This window comes from Dermacentor andersoni, chromosome 7 (assembly GCF_023375885.2).
Source record: "Dermacentor andersoni chromosome 7, qqDerAnde1_hic_scaffold, whole genome shotgun sequence".
NCBI classification, from domain to species: domain Eukaryota; kingdom Metazoa; phylum Arthropoda; class Arachnida; order Ixodida; family Ixodidae; genus Dermacentor; species Dermacentor andersoni.
The window spans coordinates 153,680,062-153,706,290 of NC_092820.1; the positions used below are offsets into that span (position 1 = coordinate 153,680,062).

The 26,229-nt window shown below is 46.4% G+C and overlaps 1 protein-coding gene across 2 annotated transcripts in view; it reads left to right on the plus strand.

Moving 5' to 3' along the window:
* Positions 1-22,502, plus strand: part of LOC126533551 (fatty acid CoA ligase Acsl3-like) — a 47,691-nt gene extending 25,189 nt beyond the window's left edge. For both annotated transcript variants that reach the window (XM_050180714.3, XM_072289368.1), the window contains exons 2-3: positions 13,255-14,826; positions 20,839-22,502. In XM_050180714.3, the coding sequence (XP_050036671.1) occupies positions 14,110-14,826; positions 20,839-22,281 (2,160 nt within the window). In that variant the 5' untranslated portion in view covers positions 13,255-14,109 and the 3' untranslated portion in view covers positions 22,282-22,502. The remainder of the gene's footprint in view (positions 1-13,254; positions 14,827-20,838) is intronic.
* Positions 22,503-26,229: the final 3,727 nt, after the last annotated feature.

The following is a 26,229-nucleotide window of genomic DNA, read 5'->3' on the forward strand; positions in this document are numbered from 1 at the left end:
CGCACCGATTGATCGCTTCGTTAATGGAAAGTAGGGCGAGACGGTACCACTAAAACGTGTTCAATCAACGACACGCGTAGGCCTTTGTCCGTCAAGGAGGTTATTGTAGTGACTAGCATCGTTGGTGTACGGGCAAGGCTACGTCCATAGAGTTTCTCAGAAAAATTACTGTAGAGGAAACTTCGGCGCTAGTGGCTGCAGAACTATACGCACTTTACCACACAATGCGCTCGCAGCGCCCCCTTTATTTGCACACATGCAGCTGTTCCGTATAGCGTGTAGACGGTCGAGCATACGCCTGCAGGAAACCTGAAACGTCTGCGTGCTTCTTCAGAAACGTCGCTGTGCATGGCGTGCACGGAAGCGATTATGCGTAAATAAAAACGTCACAAAGGAACGCGATCGGCTTTTTTTCTTTTTTTATGGTTTCGTTAGCGCATTATGAACGACGCTGCGCCATTTCGGACTTGTGTACATCGGCTTTGTGCACGTAGCTTCGAGGAAGTCGAGTATGCCCGTGACCTTGGTTCTGACGGAACACCCCCTCGTAATAAAAAAAAAAAAAAAAAAAAAAAATACGAGCGTGCGCTGTAATGTATGGCTTCGTCTCTATAACAAACACGGGCGCTGCATAGCACGATCTACCGACGCCTGAACCGCTGGAATGTGCGCGGAATATAGTGGCCCTAGCAATCAGCCGACGTCCGATGCCCTGTAGTACCAGGCCCAATCAATCAATCAATCAATCAATCAATCAATCAATCAATCAATCAATCAATCAATCAATCAATCAATCAATCAATCAATCAATCAATCAATCAATCAATCAATCAATCAATCGTCTTTATTTCCTTTTCACCTTCAAGAAGAGGAGACAGGGCTAAAAGCTGGGGCACAGCTTAACGAGGGTCCTGCCCCCTTGTACTGTTGACAGCAGAGCACTGCAGAACATCACAAAAACGCGACACTTAAAAACAAAGTAATGCTTGCAACGAAATGCACTTTCAAACAAAAAGAAATATCCGTATACATAATGCACATACATACATATTTATATATACAAGCATACAAATATTTATAGATATAGATATACATTATGCACATATACACATACACCCGGCCACAAAACTTTACGTACCATGGTATCTCAGAAAGCGTTCAATTCCCATGCAGCCTGTAGCAGCAGCCAGTAAAGCTGTATACGACAACGTTGTTAGCATATCCTAGTTGAGGCCCGGAATGCAAATGCCAGGCTGCGTTGTGAGGTTGTGGAGATATTCAGTTTTTTTTTCAGATTTCATCGTCCGTAATATATTGTGGCCGGGTGTACATACCATATACACAAGCATATGCGCATAGATCTATGGCACCTGCTGCACCGGCCGCTCTACCAAGAACAAAATTGATGCCGACAGTTATCGCTGGATGACTTCCAGCTAGACAAATATCATTTGAGCACAGCGGTGCTGTGCTTAAATTTGAGAGATGGTTGGCGCGGGGTAAACTTCGTGAATCTGAACGTGGGCACGTGACTGGTTATACCCGGGAGTCGGCATTTAACCCATGTCCCAGTCATTCGTCATAGACTTTCCACCTGCGCAGGTTATCTCTTCACTTAATGATTAATTCGAGAAGTTGTGAAGGGAGAGCCAATTCGAGCAAGCACGTGGGCTCTGTTGTATGCTTGGCACTCAGATTGATTGATGATTAATGGAGTTTTATGGCGCAAGGGCCAGGCATGGGCTAAGAGATTCGTTCATAGTGAGTGACTGACTGACTGAGTGAGTGAGTGAGTGAGTGAGTGAGTGAGTGAGTGAGTGAGTGAGTGAGTGAGTGAGTGAGTGAGTGAGTGTGTGAGTGAGTGTGCGTGTGTGAGTGAGTGTGCGTGTGTGAGTGAGTGTGCGTGTGTGAGTGTGTGTGCGTGTGTGTGTGTGTGTGTGCGTGTGTGTGTGTGTGTGTGTGTGTGTGTGTGTGTGTGTGTGTGTGTGTGTGTGTGTGTGTGTGTGTGTGTGTGTGTGTGTGTGTGTGTGTGTGTGTGTGTGTGTGTGTGTGTGTGTGTGTGTGTGTGTGTGTGTGTGTGTGTGTGTGTGTGTGTGTTCAACATCAAAGCTGCAGTTGGTCTATGAGATACGTCGTAGTGGAGGTGCTCGGAATTAATTGTTAGACCACCAGGAGTTTTTTCTGAAAGCGACACATAAGTGAAAAAGTATTTCAACCCCATTGGTGAATTACCCTTCGGTAACACGAAAAGAGAAACTCTATTATATATCCTCAAAGGAGGCCATACGTAAGCCACAGATGACGCAAAAATGAAATACCGGTGCTGACGCCGCCTTGGAAGTTCTCGCATCGGCTCGCCGTAATATAGCATTTTGACGGCGTCTGTTTCGCTGCCTGTGAACCTCTCATCGGTAAAGATTGGGCTGCACTGTATTTCTAACGTAGCCAAAGATCGAATTTTTCAACTTTGGAGAACTGTGTATTACGGTACCACAAGCAACGTTAAGGAACCAGGGTCTTTGTTCTGTAAACGTTGGCTCCTGGACGGCCAAAAATACCAAGGAATATACTTTGCAATCCGGGACGTCGCACTGACGTGCCGGCGTCGGGGCTTCCGCGCAAGATTACAAAAAAAAAAAAGACACACAGAATCTTGGAGCTTCATTTTCTTCAGTAAATACAATAGTTTTCATCGAATACTTGTATCACCTGCAGTCCAAACTGACTTTACACCCGCCGTGGTTGCTCAGTGGCTATGGTGTTCGGCTGCTGAGCACGAGGTCGCGGGATCGAATCCCAACCCCGGCGGCCGCATTTCGATGGGGGCGAAATGCGAAAACACCCGTGTATTTAGATTTAGGTGCACGTTAAAGAACCCCAGGTGGTCGAAATTTCCGGAGTCCTCCACTACGGCGTGCCTCATAATCAGAAAGTGGTTTGGCACGTAAAACCCCATAATTTAATTTAAACTGACTTTATGTTTCTCTTAAGTGTTCCTTTAACGTACGGTGGACAGATTCGTTAGCAGTACAGCGCGAGCATCGACTGGCCCGACGGTCAAGCGTCGAGACCAGCAAGAGCACAAGAGTTCAGCAAGAGATGGGCAAGACCACGCGTCGATCTTGGCGCGGTTAGAAGGCGCTGACCGGCCGGCCAGTGTTGAGAGCCCAGATAAATGCTTTGTAAACCGAGCTTGCATGTAGGCTCTCTAGGCTAGTCGACGGTCGCGCGGTACTGCTAAAGAATCGCTCGATTGTATACATTCGGATCTATGTACACGCGCGTTTCCTTTGTCCTGCAGTGGGCGTAGCCAGGCTGATGATGATGATGATGACACGCGCGTTTCTTTGACTCGATTGCGCTAGCGTTGGAATGCGGCCACCGCGCCTATATCCCGCCCGTTGTGCTTTGTTCTCCACACCAGAACATCACGTTGGCTGAGCCTTCGGGGCAAGGTTACGCCGCAGCTCAGTGTGCTCGCATGTACGTGTTTCTGTTCCGTCGTTCCTGTCGCACATAGCCTCGTGACAATTCTCGCACGCGGAAACCTATATATACGTAAACGCCCACGAACACGTTACAGACAGCTGCGTATGTGGGTCCGGTACAAACACGGGCAGGAGGATACTCATAGTATATACGCTAACTAGCAGATCTCTTCAGTAACGCTTCCCTTAGGGTTTGGTGCCAAGGTGAGCGCGCCGCGTTGACCGCGTTTTTAGCACAGCGCGTACAACGCGTGTCTTCCGCTACGCGCTGCCCGGAGGCATCGAATGCGCGTGCGCACCCATCTGCCTCTCACCTGGGACGTGTCCATTGAGCGGACGTGTCCATTGAGCGTGTCCATTGAGCGTACACAACAACAATCGTCATCTGCCTGGATGCGTTTCCCTTCTATAACGCTGCGAGCCCGGTACTTTCCACTAACGAACGGCATGCGCGTTATCAGCATGATAGCATTTCCTGTCGGCAATGCTATCATGCTGATAACGCGCGTGCCGTTCGTTAATGGAAAGTACCGGGCTCGCAGCGTTAAAGAAAGGAAACGCATCAAGGCAGATAACGATTGTTGTTGTGTGGCAGAAGGGGCACTCCAAAGGGTGCAAACTGTACTTAGAGTGTACGCTCTTAAGCAAAATTACACCCTTTTGCCACACAACGATAAACGTCATCTGTCTTGTCCGCATTTCCGTTCCTGAACGCGGCAAGCTCGTACTTGTGAGTAACGAACGGCATGTGCGTTATCAGCATGACATAGCATTCCCGACAGGAAAGTAGCGGGCGCGGCGTTTTCAAGAAAGGAAACGCAAGCAAGGCAGATTACGATTATTTGTGTGGCAGAGATACACCCCAAAGGGTGTACCTTTGCTTAAGAGTGTAGCCCAGTGGATATGGCGTTGCTCTGCTGTGCGCAAGGTCGCGGGTTCGTTCCATGCTACGGCGGCGGCATTCCTAGCGGATGAAAATGTTTAAACTAATGTATATATTATGTAAGAAGCAAGCATACACGTTAACACCCCTAACGCCAACGCATTACAAAAAAAAAAAAAAACGACACACCGAAGAAAGACGATGAAGGCAAGGTCTCACTACCAACTGTTTATTTTCTTATACAGCAATAATACAACCACAGGGGACTCTCGTCATGAGAAGGATACTTACGGAAGAAAAAAAATAGGTTGGAGTGCACATGGCAGGTATTACTAAATCCTGACTGGGAGCTTATCACTTTCGCTGAAAAGTTTACAATCGTGTACAATCATTGATTTCTGCCGGTGCTAACATATTGGGCAGAAACTTGGAGATTAACTAAAAGGTCGAGAACAAGTTAAGGTCCGCACAAGGAGCGATGGAACGAAAAATGTCAGGCGTTACGTTAAGGGACAGAAAGAAATCACCGCAGCATAATGGGCGTACAACATGCCCCTGACATGACGCACACCTTGACCGAAATACTTATGTATCGTGCTCCTCGATTCAAGTCGAGGAGTGAGAAAGATATAGAACCCGGACCCAGAATTGGCTCGAGCCCAACACGGGAGCTCAACCGCTATTCTCACTGCCAGCTTCTTGTTTTAGTGCGCCAGTAACGCACTTCGTTATATATATATATATATATATATATATATATATATATATATATATATATAATGTGTGTGTGTGTATCAGGTAGCGTGCAAAGGAGTACAGGTGCAACTGGTGACTGTGCAGGGCAGCGGGCATTCCGTCAACACGAGATTCCGAGAATGGAAATGTGCAGAGGTTTATTTAGTCTAGTCTACCGACCATTTCCCGTAGGCATGAAAGAATGCAGGATGTGTTGGTCAGAAATACTGCACCGTTTCTAAGTTCACCGGCACCCAAGCGCATGATGACGTTCGTACTCTGCTGGCGAGTCTCAAAGGCTCAGGGAACCGCTGTTAATTTATAACAGGATCTAAGGCCGAATTCGTACAGTTTTTTGTTCCTAAGAACTGCTTCTCACTGGCCTTGGCAAAACTGTTTGCCAATTTGATCTCTTATAAAAGTAAATTGAGATATTTCTTCGCTTGTATATAGACTTCAAATAGACAATTTTGCGTGATTACGGACACGTCCTTTTGACCAGTATGGCGCGCAGATTCTCTCAGACAAGTCGTTAACAGGCCTAGTTGTTTTGTCCACTTGTGCATGTAGTGTTTCCTAACGCGTTGTTCGTACGAACGATGTGGGTAGTTATGGAGAGAAAGGTTGAGGTGGTAACAAACATGTCGATGCACATTCTGTAGACTTTATATAGCAAAAGAACTACAGACTTCCCTCTAGTATGCTAATAAATTGTTAGGACGGGTCGGTCGGAGGGAGCATTGTTTTCACGAACCACTCGAGGTTTGTAAATATGCACGCGCACTGGCACGCGTATCTTTATAGCCGCTTGCAGTGCCAATAATTTATGGGCACAGAAAATAGTTTCATTACGTTTCTTACTTTTTCAAACTCACTAAAGGCACACTGCGGCAGCACAGATTCAGAATATTTTTACTTCCTTGAGGCAGTTTTGTAACGTTTACAAAACGTCGACTCGATGCACGAACTGTGTACAGGGACGTCAGTGATGGGAGCTTGAACTATTAAATCGCCCAGCCAGCCACTTGAATAATATACCCGATGTAAAACATCAGAAGCAGTGAAAACATGCCAGAAGCTATGAAAGAAGTGAACCCTCGACGTTACAACAGATCGGCACGGAAGGCGAACGCCCATTTTCCAACTTCTTCCGCCTATGCATTTCGCACATATTACTTAAATTGTTAGCAAATGTTTAATAAGAAGTGTCTCAAGATACATGCGACACGTTTTAAATAAAATATTCTCTTCAGTGCTTTTGCTTTTGATGTACTACGACCCCATAAGAAAACTAGAGGCTTGGAACAAAGAACCAATGACGATTCGGTCTCCAGCATGGGAGCCTTCTTCAAGATGGCGGTAACAGCAGTTTACTACAAGTACAGTGCACTGTGCTACTAGCCTCAACTTCTGGTGTCGCCAATTTGGAAAACGCTTCCGTGCAGGAGCTGAAACAGGTCATCAGTGTTCTTTTTTTTTTTTTTCGAGCTTCTAGTTTTCTTATGTGGTCAGTGTCCGTGTTCAAAGAAACCTGTGCCGTGACAATCACTGACCCGAGGAGATTTCGTCAAATCTTAGATATAATATGTGCACTGTTTCGAGGTGGGCCTTGTGGGAACACAGTGCAGTCTGTCATATCGTCTGCCAAAGGGAAACCGTGGTGAAACTTCGGTCGCTTCGCGCACCCGTTGCCACAACGGCTACAGCGTTGCAGCACGTTGATTTCGCTTCTCCGACATGTCCATCATGTCACGCTCTGACCGGGGCCGACTAGTGCGTCAAGCGACCAGTCTTGAATTTTCAGTCATTTGGTCCACTGCCCATAGCTTTCCACATGGTTTGTTAGAAAGTCTGTAGGCACTAGTTTGCAAAATGTTTAATACATCTAAGCGCTGTCTATGTATGCATTCTGTAGGCGTTGTAGCGAAGTATCTGTAGAACTTACATAGGTTGCCTAAATAAACTTTTCTGACAGTTTGGCTGGCGGCCATTTACTCGTACTAGTAGAAGGCTACAGCTCGGGAACCGACGGAGACAAAGGAGGAACGCAAAGTGAACAGACACAGCGCTCAGTACTGTGCGCGCCTCCTTTGTCTCCGTCAGTTCCCGCGCTGTAACCTTCTACTATGTTCAAACAACAAGCGCAACTAGTTTGCTCAACTTCATTGTAAGAACCACGTTTTTAGGGCCTGTTTTTCAGTGGGAAGACAGTGTCGTCTGCTAGAGGGAGTTGTCAGGCATTGCATCCCTTTGATCTTGCTCGCGTTTCTGCAGTAGAAGCAAACTTCGAAGCACAGCGAGGCTTCTGTGTACATATACCTGCTGACGCGTCTCTCGCCATAACAGCTACAGCATTGCATCGCGTCGTTCTCACTTCCTGCTCGTCGATTGTGTGACAGTAGAGAGGTTTGGGTTGCACCCTGACCGGGACTGACCAGTCTGTCACGTGATCTGTCGAAGGTCGGCCGCGCGCTTTCTCCCGGTCAAGGTCTGGCGCCGGGCGGGCGCGCGACTTTGCGTCCGCTTCCGTCGTCGCCGAAATGCGTGCCAAGGTCGGAAACAGAAGAGAGAGAGAGAGCGAGAGAGACTCGTCTTTTTGTCTTTTGCGCAACGGCTGATAAGGCTGCGCGCAGGGTCTGGCTGCAATGGAAGTGGAGAGGAGGGCGGGAGCGAGGAAGTGGAAAGCGGTGTCTGTGAGGAAGAGAAGACGCCGGATGGCGTAACGAACGACGCCCTCGCTTGAAATAGAGGGCTCTGTTCTTGGCTCGCGGCTCCGCGCTGTAATGGCTGTTTGCGACGAGCCGAGAGAGGACAAAGAACGCGTCACAATGAGAGAGGGGGCGTATGTACGGCGCGTGGGCAACCGTATCTTTTACAAAACAAGGGCCACCACTACTGCGCGTTATCAGCGGCGGGCAAGCATGGGGATGCTCTACCTTGGAGCCACCTTTTCGACAAGGCAGGCTTTTCCTTTGTCAGGGCAAGACTTGATAAGACTGCTCTTTCTCACTTGAATTGCCCTGGCGGAGGCTGCTTCCTTCGTTGAAACGTTGGCTCCGGGCTGAGGCTTTCATTGTTTACTCACAGTTCATCATTGTTGATCAAAATTCCACTTGCCTATGAACCCTTAGTCTCGATTTCATTACTACTACATGAAGAACGATCAACTGCTTACCTTGTATTTCACTCTTTCTTCAAGAATCCTAGTAATATTCCGCGACAATGTATTTGTTCGCCCCGCTTTGAGTCACAAGACATAGTTATCATTACTTCATAAGGAAGTGTGGTTACTCTCGAAAACAGAACTATATAAAAAACAAGCATCGAGAATTGAAAATTGCCTCTTTATTTTTTTCTCCATTGAACAATTGGGGAAAGGGCCGCAAACTTGAAGCTAAAAAACTAGCTTGAGATCTCCTGAAGGCCAACATAAATAAATATATGGCGGAGAAACAAAGAGCGCAGACATGTCAAAGCAGTACCATAATGAATTCACCGAAGATAACACTCAATCGAAGCAGCTGTCTCAAAAATAAACACTCTTATGAGCATTCTTCTCTTGATTATGTACGCCCAGCAGCAAATCCAACGAATGAAATCCCACACTTCGATTCTAAATTTCGGATATTCGCACACCCCTAATAGGCAGAAAGAGTGAAAGAGAACATGCGAATCTCACTAGCTATCTGGTGGAGGGTGTCCGAAAGATCTCGTCGTCTTCGATCATAATGCGGTTGTCGCAGACCTAATTCTCAAATAGAACGCTTTTACTAAATGCGTAAGCGTTCGATCAGTATTCCAAAATTTGAATTCTCAGACATACCTAAGTGATTACAGTGTTAACCTTAACCAATCAGTATTATTAGTAGTATTATCAAAGTGAGTGGGAGGGCTGTGGCAGTCTGCTTGCCGTAAGAGGGACTATTCAGCTCCATGCGGTTATCTTGAAGCCAACTCAGAAAAATTAACAGATGTTTCACACAGTCACAAATACAAGGTTTACCTAACCGACGCTGCTTGACCTTCTAACACGGGACAGCTCGTCGCGGTGACAGCGTTGTTACACGCACTAGGCACGGCGCTTAGGTTACGGTCAATAAATCAATGCTCTTTAATCTACCCACGAAGGCTTCCCGCTTCCTTTGCCTGTTTATCTCAGACCACCATGCGGTGTTCGCGTCCTTTTCGGTTTGTTTTGTTTAATATGTGTTTTTTCTTTCTATACAAGGCTTCTAACACGTGTCTCGTCACAGCTTCCTGTCAGCGCATGATCGGCCAGCAGGAAAAAAGAAGCTCGCACATATATTATTGCCTTGTCTTCCATGCCGAGTCGTCGCCATTCTTGTGGCCGCCCTCCCGTACACTATGCCGTTTTATTATCCTGTCCAGCTAACCGAACATAAAAGAAGAAAAAGGGTCCCCAAGGATGCGCGTGCTTCCTTTCTTTTCAAGACAGACGCCTTCCTTTACGAAGCTAATGTTCGAGCGACGTAGCATTTTCCTCTTCGCTTGTATGGTTATGGCACGGTTTCCAAGTGGAAGCGTGGGGTTCGATTTCGCTTGGCAAGGGACGTCTCTATTTGCGCAATAAATTGCCGCGAGTCCCTGAAAGGACATTAAGCTGCGCTCTGTCACTAAACTACGCTTCTGCAAGCGCAAGTCATCCGCGGCAGTGGTTCATAGGTACTGTGGCGGTCTGTTTGGGGAAACAAAAAAAAGTATGTGGGGGGGAGAGGGAGAAAGGAGGTGTCTACAAGGGTATACTGGGATTGCTGTTGGTCAGTTGCGTTTCCACGCGGCGAGCAATCTCAATCCATGCTCGGATATTTCTTTTTCTTACGGGCGCGCCTAATAAATTCTATCAACTCTATGAAGCAGAATTCTGATTTGGTCGCTCGGAATTTTTCATATATATACAGCAAAAATTTATAAGCTTAGTATATATATATATAGAGCACTACATTTACACATCTGTAACTCTGAACGAAAAACGCAGGTACCAGAGATCTGTTAACTGAATACTGTATAAAAAATATAATATACATATATAAATAAAAAGGAACACTGTATCACTCCAGGCTGATTTATAGTGTTACTCGTTAAGAGTCCCTTTAAGGTGAGTCGACGAGCAAGTCAGGTACACTGAAGAGGTTATAAATTTTTACTTGTTAATGGTAAGTCCGATTGACGTTGCCACAGGGACAGCTATAACTGAGGAACGTAACGAGTGGCGTTCAATAGAGAAATATAAACGGGAATGACAGTGGCAGACACGAACAATTGCGTTTCCTTGTCTGTTCTGGTCGACCCTGTCTTCGTTTCGCGTTTCAGCTGTACTATTCATGGAATACCGACTAGCATCTCAAGCGGACAAGTCTGATATATAAATTTATAGCGTACGTTAAGCCTTTGCAACGCTTACGAGGTTCTTGCGAAAACTCTATTCGTCTCAACCGGGGAATATAAATTTCTAACTTACGTTATTTGTTACAACGTTTACGAGGTCTTTTGCAAAAATTCTTAGACTAGCGAATGAAGCGGACGAACCTGATCTAAAATTTGTAGCTTAATTACGTTAAATTCTTACAACGCTTAAAAGGTCTCTTGCGAAAGTTCTGCTGAGACTAACGTCTCAAGCAGACAAATCTAATATATACATTTATAGGTTACGTTATGTTACAACGAGGGTCCCGTTGCAGTCTTTGACCTTGGGACCATCGTCTGTATATTATCTCTTACCAATTCATTGTACTTAAAGAATAATAAATTGAAACTGAAACGTTGACGCTTTTTGCGAAAATTCTGCTCAGACTAGCGTCTCAAGAAAATAAATCTGATATATAAATTAAAACTTACGTTAAATTGTCACAACCCTTAAGAGGTCTTTTGCGAAAATTCTGCTCAGACTGGCGTTGCAAGCGGACAAATCTCATATATACATTTATAGCTTACGTTATGTTGTTACGTCTACGACGCTTCTTGCGAGAATTCTACTCAGACTAGCGTCACACGAAGACAAATCTGATACATAAGTTTAAAACTTACGTTAAATTGTTACAACACTTAAGAGGTCTTTTGCAAAAATTCTGCTCACACTAGCATCTCAAGCGGACAAATGTGATATATAAATTTAAAACTTACCTTAAATTGTCACAGCGCTTAATAGATCCTTTGCGAAAATTCTACTCAGACTGTCGTCTCAAGCGAACAAATGTAATGTATAAATTTATAGCTTACGTTATGTTGTTACGTTTACGACGCTTTTTGCGAAAGTTCTACTCAGACTAGCGTCTCAAGGGGACAAATGTGATTCATAAATTTACACCTTGCGTGAAATCGCTACACCTTTTACGAAGGTTTTGCAAAAGTCCTACTCACAAATATATTTAGACTGATGTGTATAATATAACAATTTTGTCCGCTTTAGTTGTAGTGTTAAGTGAACATTAAAAAATTCTGATATATTTTTCATTGCTTAGGCAGATTTTTAAACACAGTGTTTTTGAAATATTGTAATTTGCAAGAATTTTTCTAAGAAAACTCGTGGCCTGAGTAACAAATCTGCTTCCTATAGTGACTGGATTTTAACTTTTCCTTTTATATGCAACTTCATCAATATCAGTGCAATTGCTGCTAGGGGAACAGAGAAAGCACCTAGGCAAGAAAGTATAAACGGATATTGATGTGAAAAATCATTTCATCTCTGTCAACAGATTGCTTTTCTAGGATAACCCCCTCCCCCCGAAGAAAAACAAACGCTTCTTCTAGGAAAAGAGGCTTGGTAATTCAGAAAACACACAAGTTTGAAGGACAGGTGGCGACGCCACCTTCAAGTTCCAGTACTAGCTTGCCGTGACGCTCTCCGTGCCTAGTCAAATTCAGACACAAATACGGAACTAAGTTTCAATAACGTTCGCGTAACCCATCAGCCCGAATGCAAAAAAAGGAGACAAGAAGCTTTGGAACTTGTGACGTACTGAGGTAAAGGCGAAATTCAAGAAAACGGAACTTTTTACCCTTATTGTTCTCATTATAGTAAATCATATTGCCACCGAGGAATCAACGGGAATTGAGTTTTTAAGAAAACACTGTTCTATCTAAAGTGATTAGGTATTGTTCTTTCGTGTCCCTTTAAGGAGAAGAATCGAAAAGTCGCCCAATTTTCTGCGAATTCATGTTAATACTGCGCGAAGTGAAACGAGGACGAGGGAGGAAGCAAAACCTAACGTGGGGGTAAATTTAACTGTCCCTAAAACACGCCGTTCTGTCGAGACTACCACTTAGCTGTATATTACCGAGAGTTGCAATGTACACCCAGCGTGTCGGAGCGCCCGGATCTTCACCAGCGGAATCGAACAATTGAACCGCCAGATAGCGGAAGCGTTTAGTGCTAGAAAACTAAAAGGCGAATGCATAAGCCAACCCGACAATAGCCCTCACAATTCATTAGTTTTCGTATCTGTGCAGCACGGCACCTTGAATGCCGACACATGAAAAGGTCTGTTTCGTGACATATGAAAATCTGTTTTTTTTTTTTTCCATTCGTTCCAGCCTTGATATGGTGAGACGTGTACCTAGGTCAAATATTTATTTGCACCACCCTTCAGGTTGAACCTGTTAAAAGTCTGCGCATGCTTTCGATGCTTCCTCCCTTGTACCCGTTTTTTCGTCGCGCATTAATAACATGAACGAGTCCTTTAATATCGGTCGACGAACAAATCGCGTGCTGCCGGCGAGGATAGAAAATTTTTGTGTACTTGATGGATTCCGCGCCGTTCACGTTGCCACAGAGACAGGAATAATAGGAGTTGATAATGAGCAGCGTTAAAGCGCAAAAGAAAGACGGGGCATGACGAAGGCATATAGGAACATTTGATTTTCCGTGTCTGCGCTGGTCGACCTCGTCCTCAGCCCGCGCTTCAACTCCACTCTTTACTGACTGCCACCTAGCCTGCTCCCCAGCATTGCCTTATTGAAGAGCATTGATGAACGAGGTGGCTCACGGTGATGAAGCCTTTGTGCATGGCGATTGAGTCTTTGTCATTCGCTGAACACAGTCGTCCGCTGCCGCTGACGTAAAGAGATCGATAAGCAAGATAAAGGTACTGACTGTGTTCTTTTTTTTTTTTTGCTTTTGTATTGTTTCAGAAAAGAGCAGCCAAGTCTACGGAGAAAGAGAGAGAGAGAAACAAAGGCGACCTGGCCGAGAAGCACTTCTACCGGACGCGGGTCAGCATGTCCGTCTCTTGGCTGCCAGCCAAGACAAACGGAGCGCAATAGGCTGATGCACCGACCCACCAAGTAGTCATCGTGCAGACCCGTCTTTTGCCAGTAAGAAGGCAAACAATACGGCGACCTGGAGGTAGCTCGTACTTGTGTCTCAGCCTTGCAAGGACCGATTGCTAGTTTCGAGTGGCGAGCATGCTGTGGAAACTGAACTGATTGAACTGTGTCGTGTCCGAGCGTCCCCTTCCCATTGGGACGTGTTGCGAAACAGGATCACTTCTCATTGTGCCGGATAGTGTATACCACGGATGTTGAGAAAACGACGAGCAATCGAGGGATTGCTTCGTTCCAAGGGCGCGCGCTTGATCGAGGCATTCTGTCTGATGCGACGTCGTACAATCCTCCAGTGAGGGTCACTTCAAGTGCAACACTTCGATTTCCCTTCTGTTCATTCCAAAAAGACTCCAGCACTGCCATCCGCGGAACAATCGTCGCCGTTGCTGCTGACCGTCAAGGAATCGGAAGTTCATCGTGTCGAAATTCTTGTGTTCGTGAGAACTACACTTTCAGACGACCTCACTTGCCAACAAAGCCAGCACCGCAGGATCTGCCGCATGTCGAGTATATTGATTCGACTGTGCCGAAGCTGCCCTTGTGTTTGTTGCCACATTGCATTCCAGAGTGAGATTCGTTTTCTGCCGCCTACGCCAGTGTCCGCTTCAATATTCCCTTCATCGTTACGTACTCTGTGAACACCGCACTTCATACCACGCAGCCATGTTGCCGTTCGCGATCGAAATCCTCCTGTGTGTCGTCAAGGTCCTGGGCACCATCTACGACGTCGTCACACTCCCGCTGTACACCGTCCTTCAGCAGCCCTGGGTGTACTGGAAGCGGAAGCGGATGTGCTTCGCCAAGCCCATAATCGAAGGAGACCCGTCGTCCCCCTACCGCCTTCTGGACAACTCCGAGCTAGAGAACCTCAAGGGCGTCCAGACTCTGGACGAAGTCGCGCGCAGGGCCATCCGGTCTTACGCCAAGCGGCCAGCGCTGGGCACGAGACGCGTGCTGGGTCGAAGCGACGAGATTCAGCCCAACGGCAAGGTGTTCAAGAAGCTCGTGCTGGGAGAGTACGAGTGGCTGACGTACGAGGAGGTGGACCGCAAGGTCGACCTGACCGCTCGCGGTCTTCTGTCCATCGGCGCGCGGTCGCGACAGTTCGTGGCCATCCTGGCGGAGACGCGGGCGGAGTGGATGCTGACGGCGCAGGCGTGCTTTCGCACCAACATCCCGCTGGTGACACTGTACGCGACGCTGAGCAACGACGACATCGTGAGCGCCGTCAACGTGACCGAGGTGACGCACCTGGTCACCTCCTCGGACCTCATCTCGCGGGTGATCAGCGTCGTGGGCAAGATGCCGTCGCTGACACACATCGTGTACATGGAGGGCCCCAATGCCAAGCCGCCAGCTCCGTTGGCTAAGGGACCACAGGTGGGTGCCTATCAATCAAAGCAAATCAAATCTTATTTTTCCAGTGTACGTGCTGGATGGTAACTTTCGGCTAAAAGCTGCATACGTAACATGACGTTTCCCAGAGGACCCTACAAGACAATAGCGGATCAAATAGTGTGTGCGCAGTTGCAACAGTGCACATAACTAACTAAAGAAGGAAACGAACACCGCAATAGCTTGAAATGTCAATACAGTTCTTTTGAAAAATCAATAACTTAATTTAGCATTGTCTTCCTCCAGTGATAACGTAACAACATAATTATCTAACACACCTACAATACAGCCTGAAGATCTTTGTGCAGTAGCATTCGAGGCGTGTAGAAACACTTGCGGAGTGTGTTAGAAACAACTGAAATGCCACTGGCAGTTATTGGAGGCAGAAAAGTCTGAACCAGAGTTGCAGACAATTATTGTAACGGAACGCTGAACACACTGTAGAGGCCAAGTACAACGTGGTAACTAAAATGCCACTGGCAGTTATTGGAGGGAGAAAAGTCTGAACCACAGTTGCAGACAATTATTGTAACGGAACGCTGAACACACTGTAGAGGCAAGGACAACTTAGGTGTGTTTTGTTTAGGTGGCATGGTGGAACAGCACGAAATACTTGTCATTTCTTCTTTTCGTGTGCGTTTGTCTTCCGAACTGTGTCATAGTTCACATAATGACATATACTACTGAACACAAACGGTGCAAGTGATAAAATTGGAAAGCTCGGTATCATGAAGCGCTGTAAACTCATGAGTACCTTCCACGATCAACGTTGACGTATCGAGCAGGGGCATCAATTCACCGGCGGCACGGTTGACGTCAGTGCTCCAAATAATTTGATCGAGTACAGCCGACAATGGCGGGAAGACTATGCCCACTTCGCGACCGCGAAATAGTCCCCTCAGAAGTCCCGACTCTGAACAGGAATCGTGGTCGTCATGAAGCCCTTATATCGCACGAATTCAAAGAATGATTCAAAACGGAGATGCCTGGTTGAAACTCTCGTGGCGAACTTTCTTTCCTACTTTGTTCCTTTATTTCTTTCTAGTAACGTGATATAAACGTTATTGCTAACGTTTGACAACTCGAAGAGTGATTTAGGCTAGATAAAACAGGTTCTAGGCAAACGTAGTTTTTACGCTGCCGCTGTAATTTAAGCTGCCGCTGTAATTTAAGCTAGCGCTTCCTGTGCGGTTGTTCTGCCTGCCTATGCATAGACAGCGTTGCGTAAGCTAGTCGTTATCGAGGCGCCAGTAGTTCCTGGAATGCAAGAGCGTTGAAGCGTGGGTCACGTGTTAAAAAAAAAAGCAAGGATTACGTGGCCTAGCTTAAGTGCTCTTTGAATTATTCAAACATGCAAATCCAAATGCCTTATTTTCATCCTGTCACATTTCTATAGTGCGAAGCAACATTGCCCGTTAGCTTTGGCTTTACCCGCGTTATCTGGATAAGCGAGCTTTCCTTATATATATGTGCTCATCCAGCGCACATATTGGAATTTATCCGAAGCAAAGTGTGTCCAAGTTTGTGTAGCGGTTAATCATAAATGCTCTTCAACTAAATTCGATGCTTACGATTGTCTTTATTGCCAGCCTGTGCAACCTCGTTCAATCTTTGTACGCTACACCGTTCACAATCTATGCCGGAATGCAAAACAGAAGTCGCTGCGGATGTACAGCGTGGAACCGTCGACATTGAGGTCACGATGACGAAACCGATGTTTAATGTTTGTCGAGGTACGAATGGTTGGGGGACATAAATGCAGAGAGAGAAGTATGTGATGGGAAAATCGCTGGTGCAGGTTTACTGTTACTGTCCCGTTTCGCGGAAACTATAGCGCGCTTGCGCACGGGCCTGCGCGACCGGGCACATTCTCCAATTCTTTCCAGGAGATAATATTGACACGGGAAAAATAATCACATTTTTCGGGGGAAATCCGGCTGTTTGGGAATCCGGCTGTCCTGTGAGACTGAGGTTTGAGCCCACCATCGGGCACGTAATTATTTTATCTTTCCTGTGAGTTATCTGGCAAGGCGGCAGTGGCCACGGTCAGCAATTGTACACTCTTAGACAAAGGTACACCCTTTGGGGTGTATATCTGCCACACAACAATAATTGTCATCTGCTTCACTCTAAGAACAGTTTACACCCTTTGGCGTGCCCCTTCTGTCACGCAACAATAATCGTCATCTGCCTTGATGCGTCTCCTTTCTTGAAAACGCCGCGCTCGCTACTTTCCTGTCGGGAATGCTATGTCATGCTGATAACGCGCATGCCATTCGTTACTGGAATGTACGGGGCTCGCAGCGTTAAAGAAAGGAAATGCGGACAAGACAGATGACGTTTATTGTTGCGTGGCAAGATACAACCCAAAGGGCGTAATCTTGTTTTAGAGTGTAGGCCGGGAGCGTTCGCAAAGGAAGTTTCGCTTTAAAACCTGTAACGAAGTTGGCCGGTACAGAAGAAAAGAAGTAATTTCTGCAGGGGTAATGCAACAACTCCACTCCAATGCGCTGAGAATTTAAATCGAACTTTCGCGTTTCATCATTAACCCGTGCGGCGTTGAGTCCACCAACGTTATCGCCGAGATTGGGAGTGGCCGTGAACGTTGGAATAAACGGAAAGGAATGGAATCAAGCGAAGGGAATCCACATACTTGGCCCCAGTTTATTTAGGATGACAGAAAGCTGATCGAGCTGGTAGGACATTCGTGATACCCATCACGAAGGTTCACAATGAAATTCCATAGTTTTTCTAAAGAGTGTCTATGAAAGGCTACGTAGGCTTAACAAAAATTGTATCGGATGTCAAAGATATCCTTGGAAGGGTACGGAAGTGCAGTCGTAGAATATACGTACACAAGAAGACTGAGGGCAACACAGATGATGACAATCAACAGAAAGGTGGCACAACTAGTAGCGGAAAAGAAGGAAGACATAAAATTTCTATGCTTATGCTCGATGGAAGGCAGCGCATGCAAAGCGGCAGTCATGGACACACGTGGGCACCCTCGACGTATTGTTACGGTTTCATTCATGGTAATTTTTGCTTATACAAGATACTCGAGGGCTGACTTACGCACGTAACACAGCGATACATCTGATTTGTGCGTCCTTACGTGTTTGTTTCTGTGTTTCATGCACTGTTAAGAACGTTTGCACCCTTTGGGATTTATCTTGTCTCACAGGAATTATAATCAACTATCTTGCCCACATTACCTTACTTCAACGCTGCGCACCCGGTCTGGAACACGCGTTATCAGTCAGACAGAGCACTCTCGACAGAAAAGTAGCGAGCGCAGAGTTTACCGGAAAGGAAACGCAAGCAACACAGATGACGATTATCGTTGTGGGTGTAGATAAGCCTCAAAGAGTGCAATTTTTTTTATTATATAGTATTTAGGCGTTGTTGCCTTTCATTGGCGCCGGCTACTCCTTTTCACATGAGGATTTTAAAAAAAATATAATAAATATAGTGAAATCATAACACGAGTTCCAGTAACATAAGTACACTAATGTCACACTATAACTGAAAGACAAATCCACATCATAAGAACACAAAGTCCAGTCACGTATGTACACTTTCTTTAAGAATGTACGGCTGCCATTTCCATACCACGAATGTGTGTATTACGTGTGGACTCGGACATAAAATCATTCATTCTTTTTAATTATGGGGTTTCACTTGCCGAAACCACAATTCTTATTATGAGGCACGCGGTATTGGAGGACTCCGGAATAAATTGGAGCACCAGGGTTTCCTTAACGTGCACCTAATTCTAAGTACACGGGTGTTTTCGCCCCCATCGAAATGCGGCCGCCGTAGCCGGGATTCGATCCCGCGACCTCGTACTTAGCACCCCAACGCCATGGCCACTAACCAACCACGGCGGGTAAAATCATTCTCGTTGGGAAACACTTGAGAAAAACAAGTTGAGAAACACACGTTAGGCTCGTTGCACGAACTCCAGCAGTCTAGCTTGCTTTATTAAATACAGCCCAATGTTCCAGAGCCCTTAAATCTTCGTGAAGGGTGACTTCTCGGCAACTTCAGCTGCTGCAGGTTCTTGAAGTCACGCTTGGGATAACTCTGATATGCTGGGCTGAAAACAGGTTGGTGTTTGTATAATTAGGCTAAATTTACATTACATTTACAAAACATTTCACACCCGCCATGGTTGCTTAGTGGCTATGGTGCTGGGCTGCTAAGCACGAGGTCGCGGGATTGAATCCCGGCCACAGCGGCCGCATTTCGACGGGGGTGAAATGCAAGTACGTCCGTGCACTTAGGTTTAGGTGTATATTGAAGAAACCTTGGTGGTTAAAGTGAATCCGGAGTCCCCCACTTCAGCCTGCCTCATAAACCATATCGTGGTTTTCGCAAGTAAAACGGCGCGATTTTTTGTTTGTTTGTAGCAGTTTATACAGCTAATAAATCTACCAACCTTGCTTCGTATGACTGTCTAATAATTTGCTATCACAACGAATGCCTCGCTTTTCAAGCGAAAGTGTTTTTTTTTAATTATGACTGGTACGGACTTCAGTATTGGGTTTCAGGGAATGGTTCAAGCTTTGTACAGTGGGCCGTCGTCCTCTGTCGTTAAACAGGACCATGTTCCCTAGCCTTTAACGGTGGGTCGTAGTGTCGGCCAGGGAGAACTGTTCTCGCATGCGTTCTACGTACTCGCAATTGAACCACTCCTGTACAGTTTTCTATTTATAGACAGGCGACCTTTTGGCGACAATTGACGACATTTTAGCGACTTCAAAGTTAGAAAAGGAGCTTAAAATATGACCTCCTAAAACGCATTTCGTTATTCAAAAGCTACATGTAAGCCATCGAAACGCGTCTACTTAGGTTTAGCTGCACCCTGAGGAACCCCAGGTGGTCCAAATTTCCGGATTCCCCCACTACGGCGTGCCTCATAATCAGATCGCGATTATGGCACGTAAAACCCCATAATTTATTTAATTTTTAAAAACGTTTCACGATGTTAAGCGCGCAACAAACTTTTTTAAATTTCTTTAATTCTTTGATGATCCAGTGCTCCCAAACGAACTGCTTTTAGGAGGCTGCATAAACGCCGCTGTTCCACTTCATAAACTCTATGAGCCAGATCGATGGCCCTGCGCTAACCCGCCCCTCCCCCCTTCCCCGGGACATGCCAGCTTACATAAGCACTCGGCGTGCAACGATCGCGCCTCCCCTAACATTGAGCTGTGCTTCTAAATCTTCAAAAAGCTGCGAGTTGACCGAGGCCCTGTTAACTTTTGCGGACACTGTCGTTGAGTTTTACTTTGTTCTGTTGTTGCCCTCGGGCGCAACTGCCGACGTATAATTTCAGTTTTCCCGAAATCCATAAGTACATATATTTTACCTGCACTGACTCCCTTGATATGTGACTATAGATAACCGACGTTTATGCTTCAAACAATGCGACTTGAAAGGCGTAGTGTTAGCATGGAAAGTGTAGAGCAAAGAGCTTATTATGCTTAATATTCCGTGTATTCTTTTCGCTGCGTTTTCCATCCCTTGGCATCCAGTCCCTTACTCTAGATAATCGGGTTACCTGCTCTAAGCAACGCATGACCCGCCTAGCGCAACTTCCTGTCGGCTACCCCCGTTTGTTCTCTAAGGCACACCGCCGTTTGCCTGTCTCTGAACGTTACACCGATCATATTTCGTTCCGTTCCTTAGCCTCTTCTCAAGCGTACTGTTGATTTATTAAGTGTTATGCTGCGAGCGGCTGTGATCGTGTACTCTTTCTCTATGTCCGTCTTATCTATTCTCACCCACTCCCGTAGTCCAGTGCACTGCCGCAAACCGGATTTCCTATTTTAATTAATCTCCTCCGCTGTTCTTCTTTTTTTCGTGTCTCTCTCCCTTTCTCTCCCTCCTTTAATTGTATAACGGCAGTGTTCGTGCTTAACTTACTGTCCCATGGCTCTCTTTACGGGAGGACTTGTTTCCTGAGCTGAAATTTCTCGCACGTTCTCGCAGGTCATCCCATTCTCAAGCCTGGAAGAGAGGGGTGCCGACCGCGAACTCGAGGAGTGCTCGCCTTCGCCGGACGATGTCGCGATCGTCATGTTCACCAGCGGCTCGTCGGGGATGCCAAAGGGTGTTATGGCGTCGCACAGGAACCTCATCTCGGCCATGACCGGCTTCGGCGTCGTGTGTGACCACTTTGGGGCGTACACTAGCGACGACGTCTACCTCGCCTACCTGCCCTTGGCTCACATGCTCGAGCTGGCGGCCGAGACCCTTCTCTTCGGCGCCGGTGCGCGTATCGGCTACTCGTCCCCGCTGACCATCACCGACAATTCCACAGCCGTGGCCAAGGGCTGCCGAGGGGACGTGACCCTTCTGCAGCCTACTATCTTTGTCTGCGTGCCTCTCATAGTAGACCGTCTACGCAAGGGTGTCAACGAGGTCGCCGCGTCGAAGGGACCCGTCTTCAAGGCCCTGTTCGACTATGCCGTCCAGTATAAGAACTTCTGGCTCGACCTCGGCTTCGACACGCCGTTCCTGAACCAGCTAGTCTTCAAACACGTGCGCCTCTTGATGGGTCCCAACTTGAAGGTCCTCGCCTGCGGCTCGGCGCCCCTGTCAAGCTATACACGCCGGTTCGTGAGGGCCTGTATGGGCTGTCGCGTCATCGAGGGCTACGGCATGACCGAAACCAGCGGCGCGGCAACCATCATGAACGCCGACGACGCTAGCGCGGACCGCGTGGGGGCGCCACTTCCCGGCTGCTACATCAAGCTGGTCGACTGGGACGAAGGCAACTACCGGACGACGGACAAGCCCAACCCTCGCGGCGAGGTCGTCGTCGGTGGCCCCTGCGTCGCCAAGGGCTACTTCAAGAACGATGAGCTCACGAAGGAGTCATTCAAGGAGGAAGGAGGCATCCGCTGGTTCTACTCGGGCGACATCGGCGAGATCTTTCCCGACGGCACGCTCAAGATCGTGGATCGCAAGAAGGACCTGGTCAAGCTGCAGTTCGGCGAGTACATCTCGCTGGGCCGCGTCGAGTCGGTGCTCAAAACGTGCCCGCTCGTCGACAACCTGTTCGTGTACGGCAACTCACTGCACACTTACCTCGTGGCGCTCGTGGCTCCCAACCACAAGCATCTCCAACGCATCGCACGAGACCTGGGCAGGGGCGACAACGTGTCCGATGCCTCACTCAGGGAACTCTGTCAGGATACCGAGGTAGTCAAGGCCGCCGAGGAGGAGATTCTTGCGTACGCTCGCTCCAGTGACCTCTTGAAGACAGAGGTGCCGGGAAGGGTGAAACTGTGCGCCGAAGAATGGAAGCCGGACTCGGGGCTTGTGACGGCCACGTATAAGATTCGCAGGAAGCCCCTGCAAACGTTCTACCAGCGAGACATCGACGCGATGTACGGGTCATCGGAGGCGAGCAGACTGCGTCGTGCGTGAGATTGTGCGCGTGTGTACATCCGGTTCGGAGGACCATGTGGTGCGCCTGTGTGATGTTGAAAAGCTGAAAACGGACAGAAAACAGCGGATACCAGGCTCTTTCTCATCTTTATGTAAACACTGGTAGAAGGGCTAACACGTCCTTTCTAGACGTGTAACTGTACCCTGTTTCTTTAGAAAAGCATAAAGGTGGACTGAATAAACCGTCCCAGCCACTAAAATTGATGCATCGAGATATTTTGTGTGTGTGTGTGCGTGCGTGCGTGCGTGTGTGCGTGCGTGTGTGTGTGCGCGCGCGCGCGTGTTTGTGTGTGTGTGTGTGTGTGTGTGTGTGTGTGTGTGTGTGTGTGTGTGTGTGTGTGTGTGTGTGTGTGTGCGTGCGTGCGTGCGTGCGTGCGGGCGTGTCAAGTGGTTACGGAAGCACGAGGCGATGGTGATATGAGCTGGATAAGCGTGGCACCTTCGCAGTCCTCTATCATGATCTTTTCTTTTTCGCGGTATGTAGGCACAAGGAACCGCCACAAGCTGTACTTCGCTGTTCTTCCACAACAAACAGATAATGCTATTCTCGATACGTTCAAGTCTAGAGTCGATAAGATACATTTAATAGCAGCCCTTGGTACCCAGCGATATCGGCGACTGCCTAAAAGAAGAAAACAAGCGTGCGTGCCTTGTACGAGATTGTGTCCGTCGATTCGACAGACGATTTATCGACTCGTCTGCCGTGTGGCGACAGTGTGGCGACCTGTAACAACCTGTCTCTGTAACGCATGCGTACTCTTTCTGTCCAAGCGAGTAGCTACAGCGATGCTATTCGCCATATTTTTTTTTTTTCCAGCTTAGCTTGTGCTTGTAGAGAGTAGCATTTTTTTTCTCGGCGTCCGCATTTTACTGGAGGCGAAATGCAAGAACGCCCTTTATCGTGCATTGGGTGCATGTTAAAGAACCCCAGGTGGCCGAAATTAATCCGGAGTCCCCCGCTACGACGTGTCTCTTAATCAGATTGTGGTTACTGCACGCAAAACCCCAGAATACAATTCCCGTACCGATGTGCCTTCTGAAGGCCAGAAATGTCATACCTGGTGTAGGTGTTCGCAGCGCTGTCCTTTGCGAGCTGAACCTGCGCCATGTTAAAGTTATAGATAGCGGGAGAAGGTGTATATATAGCTATAAAAAGGCGAATACTGTGATGATAACAGAAACGCTTGACCATTTCGAGGTTTTTCTTGAGACGCTATCAGAAACGTCCGATATAGAAGATAAGTGAGTAAGGTTCAAAAGTAAACTGAATTACTTCATGTTTCCTCATGACTGATGTTAGCTAGATGCAGCAAAAGTAAGCCTTGGTTCACAGGTGATGTGCAGAGATTAGTCCGCAAGAGACACAATGCATACACTAGCTTTCAAGAAGACAAGAGAAGGGGCAAAAGAAAGCTTACAAATACAACTAAAGTGAATGACGCCATAAAAGAAAGCAAAGGCTAGCTACTTTGAAACCGTAGACTTTAGAATAAAAGATCGCCTGAAAGAACTATTGCAGATATTGATAACAGAAAGAATTTACCTCGTTTTTTACAACGGTGTAATTTTCTACTCATGCACAAACACTCGCGAATTTTCCCAGAAGAACTTGTGATGCTGCTATGGAAAAAGTTGTGTTTAGCCTGCATGGAATTGAAGCTATGTTTAAAGCATTATATCCTACAAAAGCCAGTGCTCCAGAAGAAATACCGAATGCTTTGTTATCATCATATGCTCGGTCAGTTTCAAAATATTGATATCTGCTCTTTACAAAATCGATCCAGAATGGCATCGCGCCCTTATATTCGAAAAAGGGCTAGTACAGGTGTACAAATCTGGACCACGAAATTAGGTGTTCAGTTGTGGTCTCGTGTCGTTAATTAGTACAGTGTGCAAAGTGATGGAACATGTTTTTTTCTCTAACTTAATTAAACATTTAAATGGGAATCTCCTGCTAAACAACTGCCAGCGTGGATTGCGCAGTGGATTTTTCTGTGTCAAGCAACTCACAGAATTAATCATGACTTGGCAAATGCATTGGAAGCTTTCGATGTCGTGCAGCATGATTTCTTAAGGGAAAAGTCATGGTATTGTGTTGACACTACAGTAATTAATGGAAGGAAAAATTATCTGCAGCTTAGACGTTTGAGAGTTGTTATAACAGGAGAGAAATCGGGTGAGGCTGACGTGACGTCAGGAGTACCACAACGGTCGGTGCTTGGTTCACTGCTCTTTTTGATTTATGTGAATGACATTGTTGGTCATATTAAATCTTCTGTGCGCGTGTTCGCAGAGGACTGCGTAATGTATAGGTTATTGATAATTTAACTGATTGCGAAACATTACAAGATGACATTGACAGGATCACACAGTGGTGTTCAACTTGGCATATGAACCCCAGAGAAAAACAAAACAGTGCACATGTGATTATCTAAAAAGAAAAAGAAACCATTTCTGTCTAATTATAATAGTGATAGTATACAAGTGTTGACTGTGCCAGATTTAAATATTTGGTAATGCATTTCACGACTAACTTATCTCGGACATGTCGTGTTGACCACATTACTGCCAAAGTACCTCGGGTTCTAGGTTTAATGGAAAATAAAACGCAAAACAATTTCCAGTCAGACCGAAGACTATCTTTCTAATGTCTGATCTTGAATAAGCCAGCACGATTTGGGATCCTTGGACACGAAAGAAGATAGACAAACTGGAAAGAGTACTGAGTAAGGCTGGGCGATTTGTATTTAAAATTTACGCATGATTTTAGTGTAACAGAGGCTAAAAAGAAAATTGGGTGGGACATACGGCAAAAACGACGTTTAATTCATAGATTAAAACGGTTGCATGATGTTTTTCATTAAAGAACAGGTATTGATAACATGAACTATTTACATATGCCCGACTACGTGTCTATAAGAGTTGAACGCGAACTCATAGTGAAATGATCTTTATGGAGAACTAACGTGTTTAGTGAGTCCTTTTTCCCCAAAAGAACTCGAGACTGGAATCGGTTAGAAAGTGATATCGTGAAAATAACTTCAAATGATATGGTCGTACAGTATCGTACAGTTGCTTCATGATGTAATAGTACATGCATGAACATGCTGTGGTGTTTTATCCTATGTTTCTTGTATTATGTATCTTTTTTTATGTAATCCCCCCTCCACTGTAATGCATATCGGAGGCACTGTGCATACTTTCGTAAATATATGATTAAACTTCGATTATTTGTTTTTGCGTCATCTCGTCTTCCCTGCATTCTTCCCTGCCGGACCTGTTCAGATGGTCAACCTGGTTCTAACTCCAAGCTGACGCTGTTGAAGATTACAAAACCCCGTCCCCGTAACACCGTCTTTCTTCGCGCAATAATGATATGAATGAGTCCTGTAATATGGGTCGACGAACAAATCGCGCATTACTGAAGAAGTTAGAAAATTTTCCAGTGCATGATGGTCCCGCGCGCTTGACGTTGCCAGAATTGAAGTTTGTAATGAGGAGCATTGAAGCGCGAAAGAAAGACGGGGGGAGGCATATAGGAACGATTGATTTTCCACGTCTGTCCTGGTCGCCCTCGTCTTCAGTTCGCGCTTCAGCTCTACTGTTTATGGAAAGCCACCTAACCCGGTCCCAAGCATTGAAGAACAAGGTGGTTCACGATGGTGAAGCTTTTGTGCGGGACGGCTGAGCCTTTGTCATTCGCTGGACATAATTGTCCCCTGCCGGTGACGTAAACTGATCGATAAATAAGATAGAGGTACGGACTTTGTTTTTCTTTTGCTTTTGTTTTGTTCCAAAAGAAGAGCAGCCAAGCCTATGAAGAAAGAGTGAAACGGGGAAAGCAAACGCAACCGTGCCCAGAACCTAACACTATTACCAAGCGCGGGTAGCATGTTCGTCTCTTGGCTGCCAGTCAAAGCAAACAGA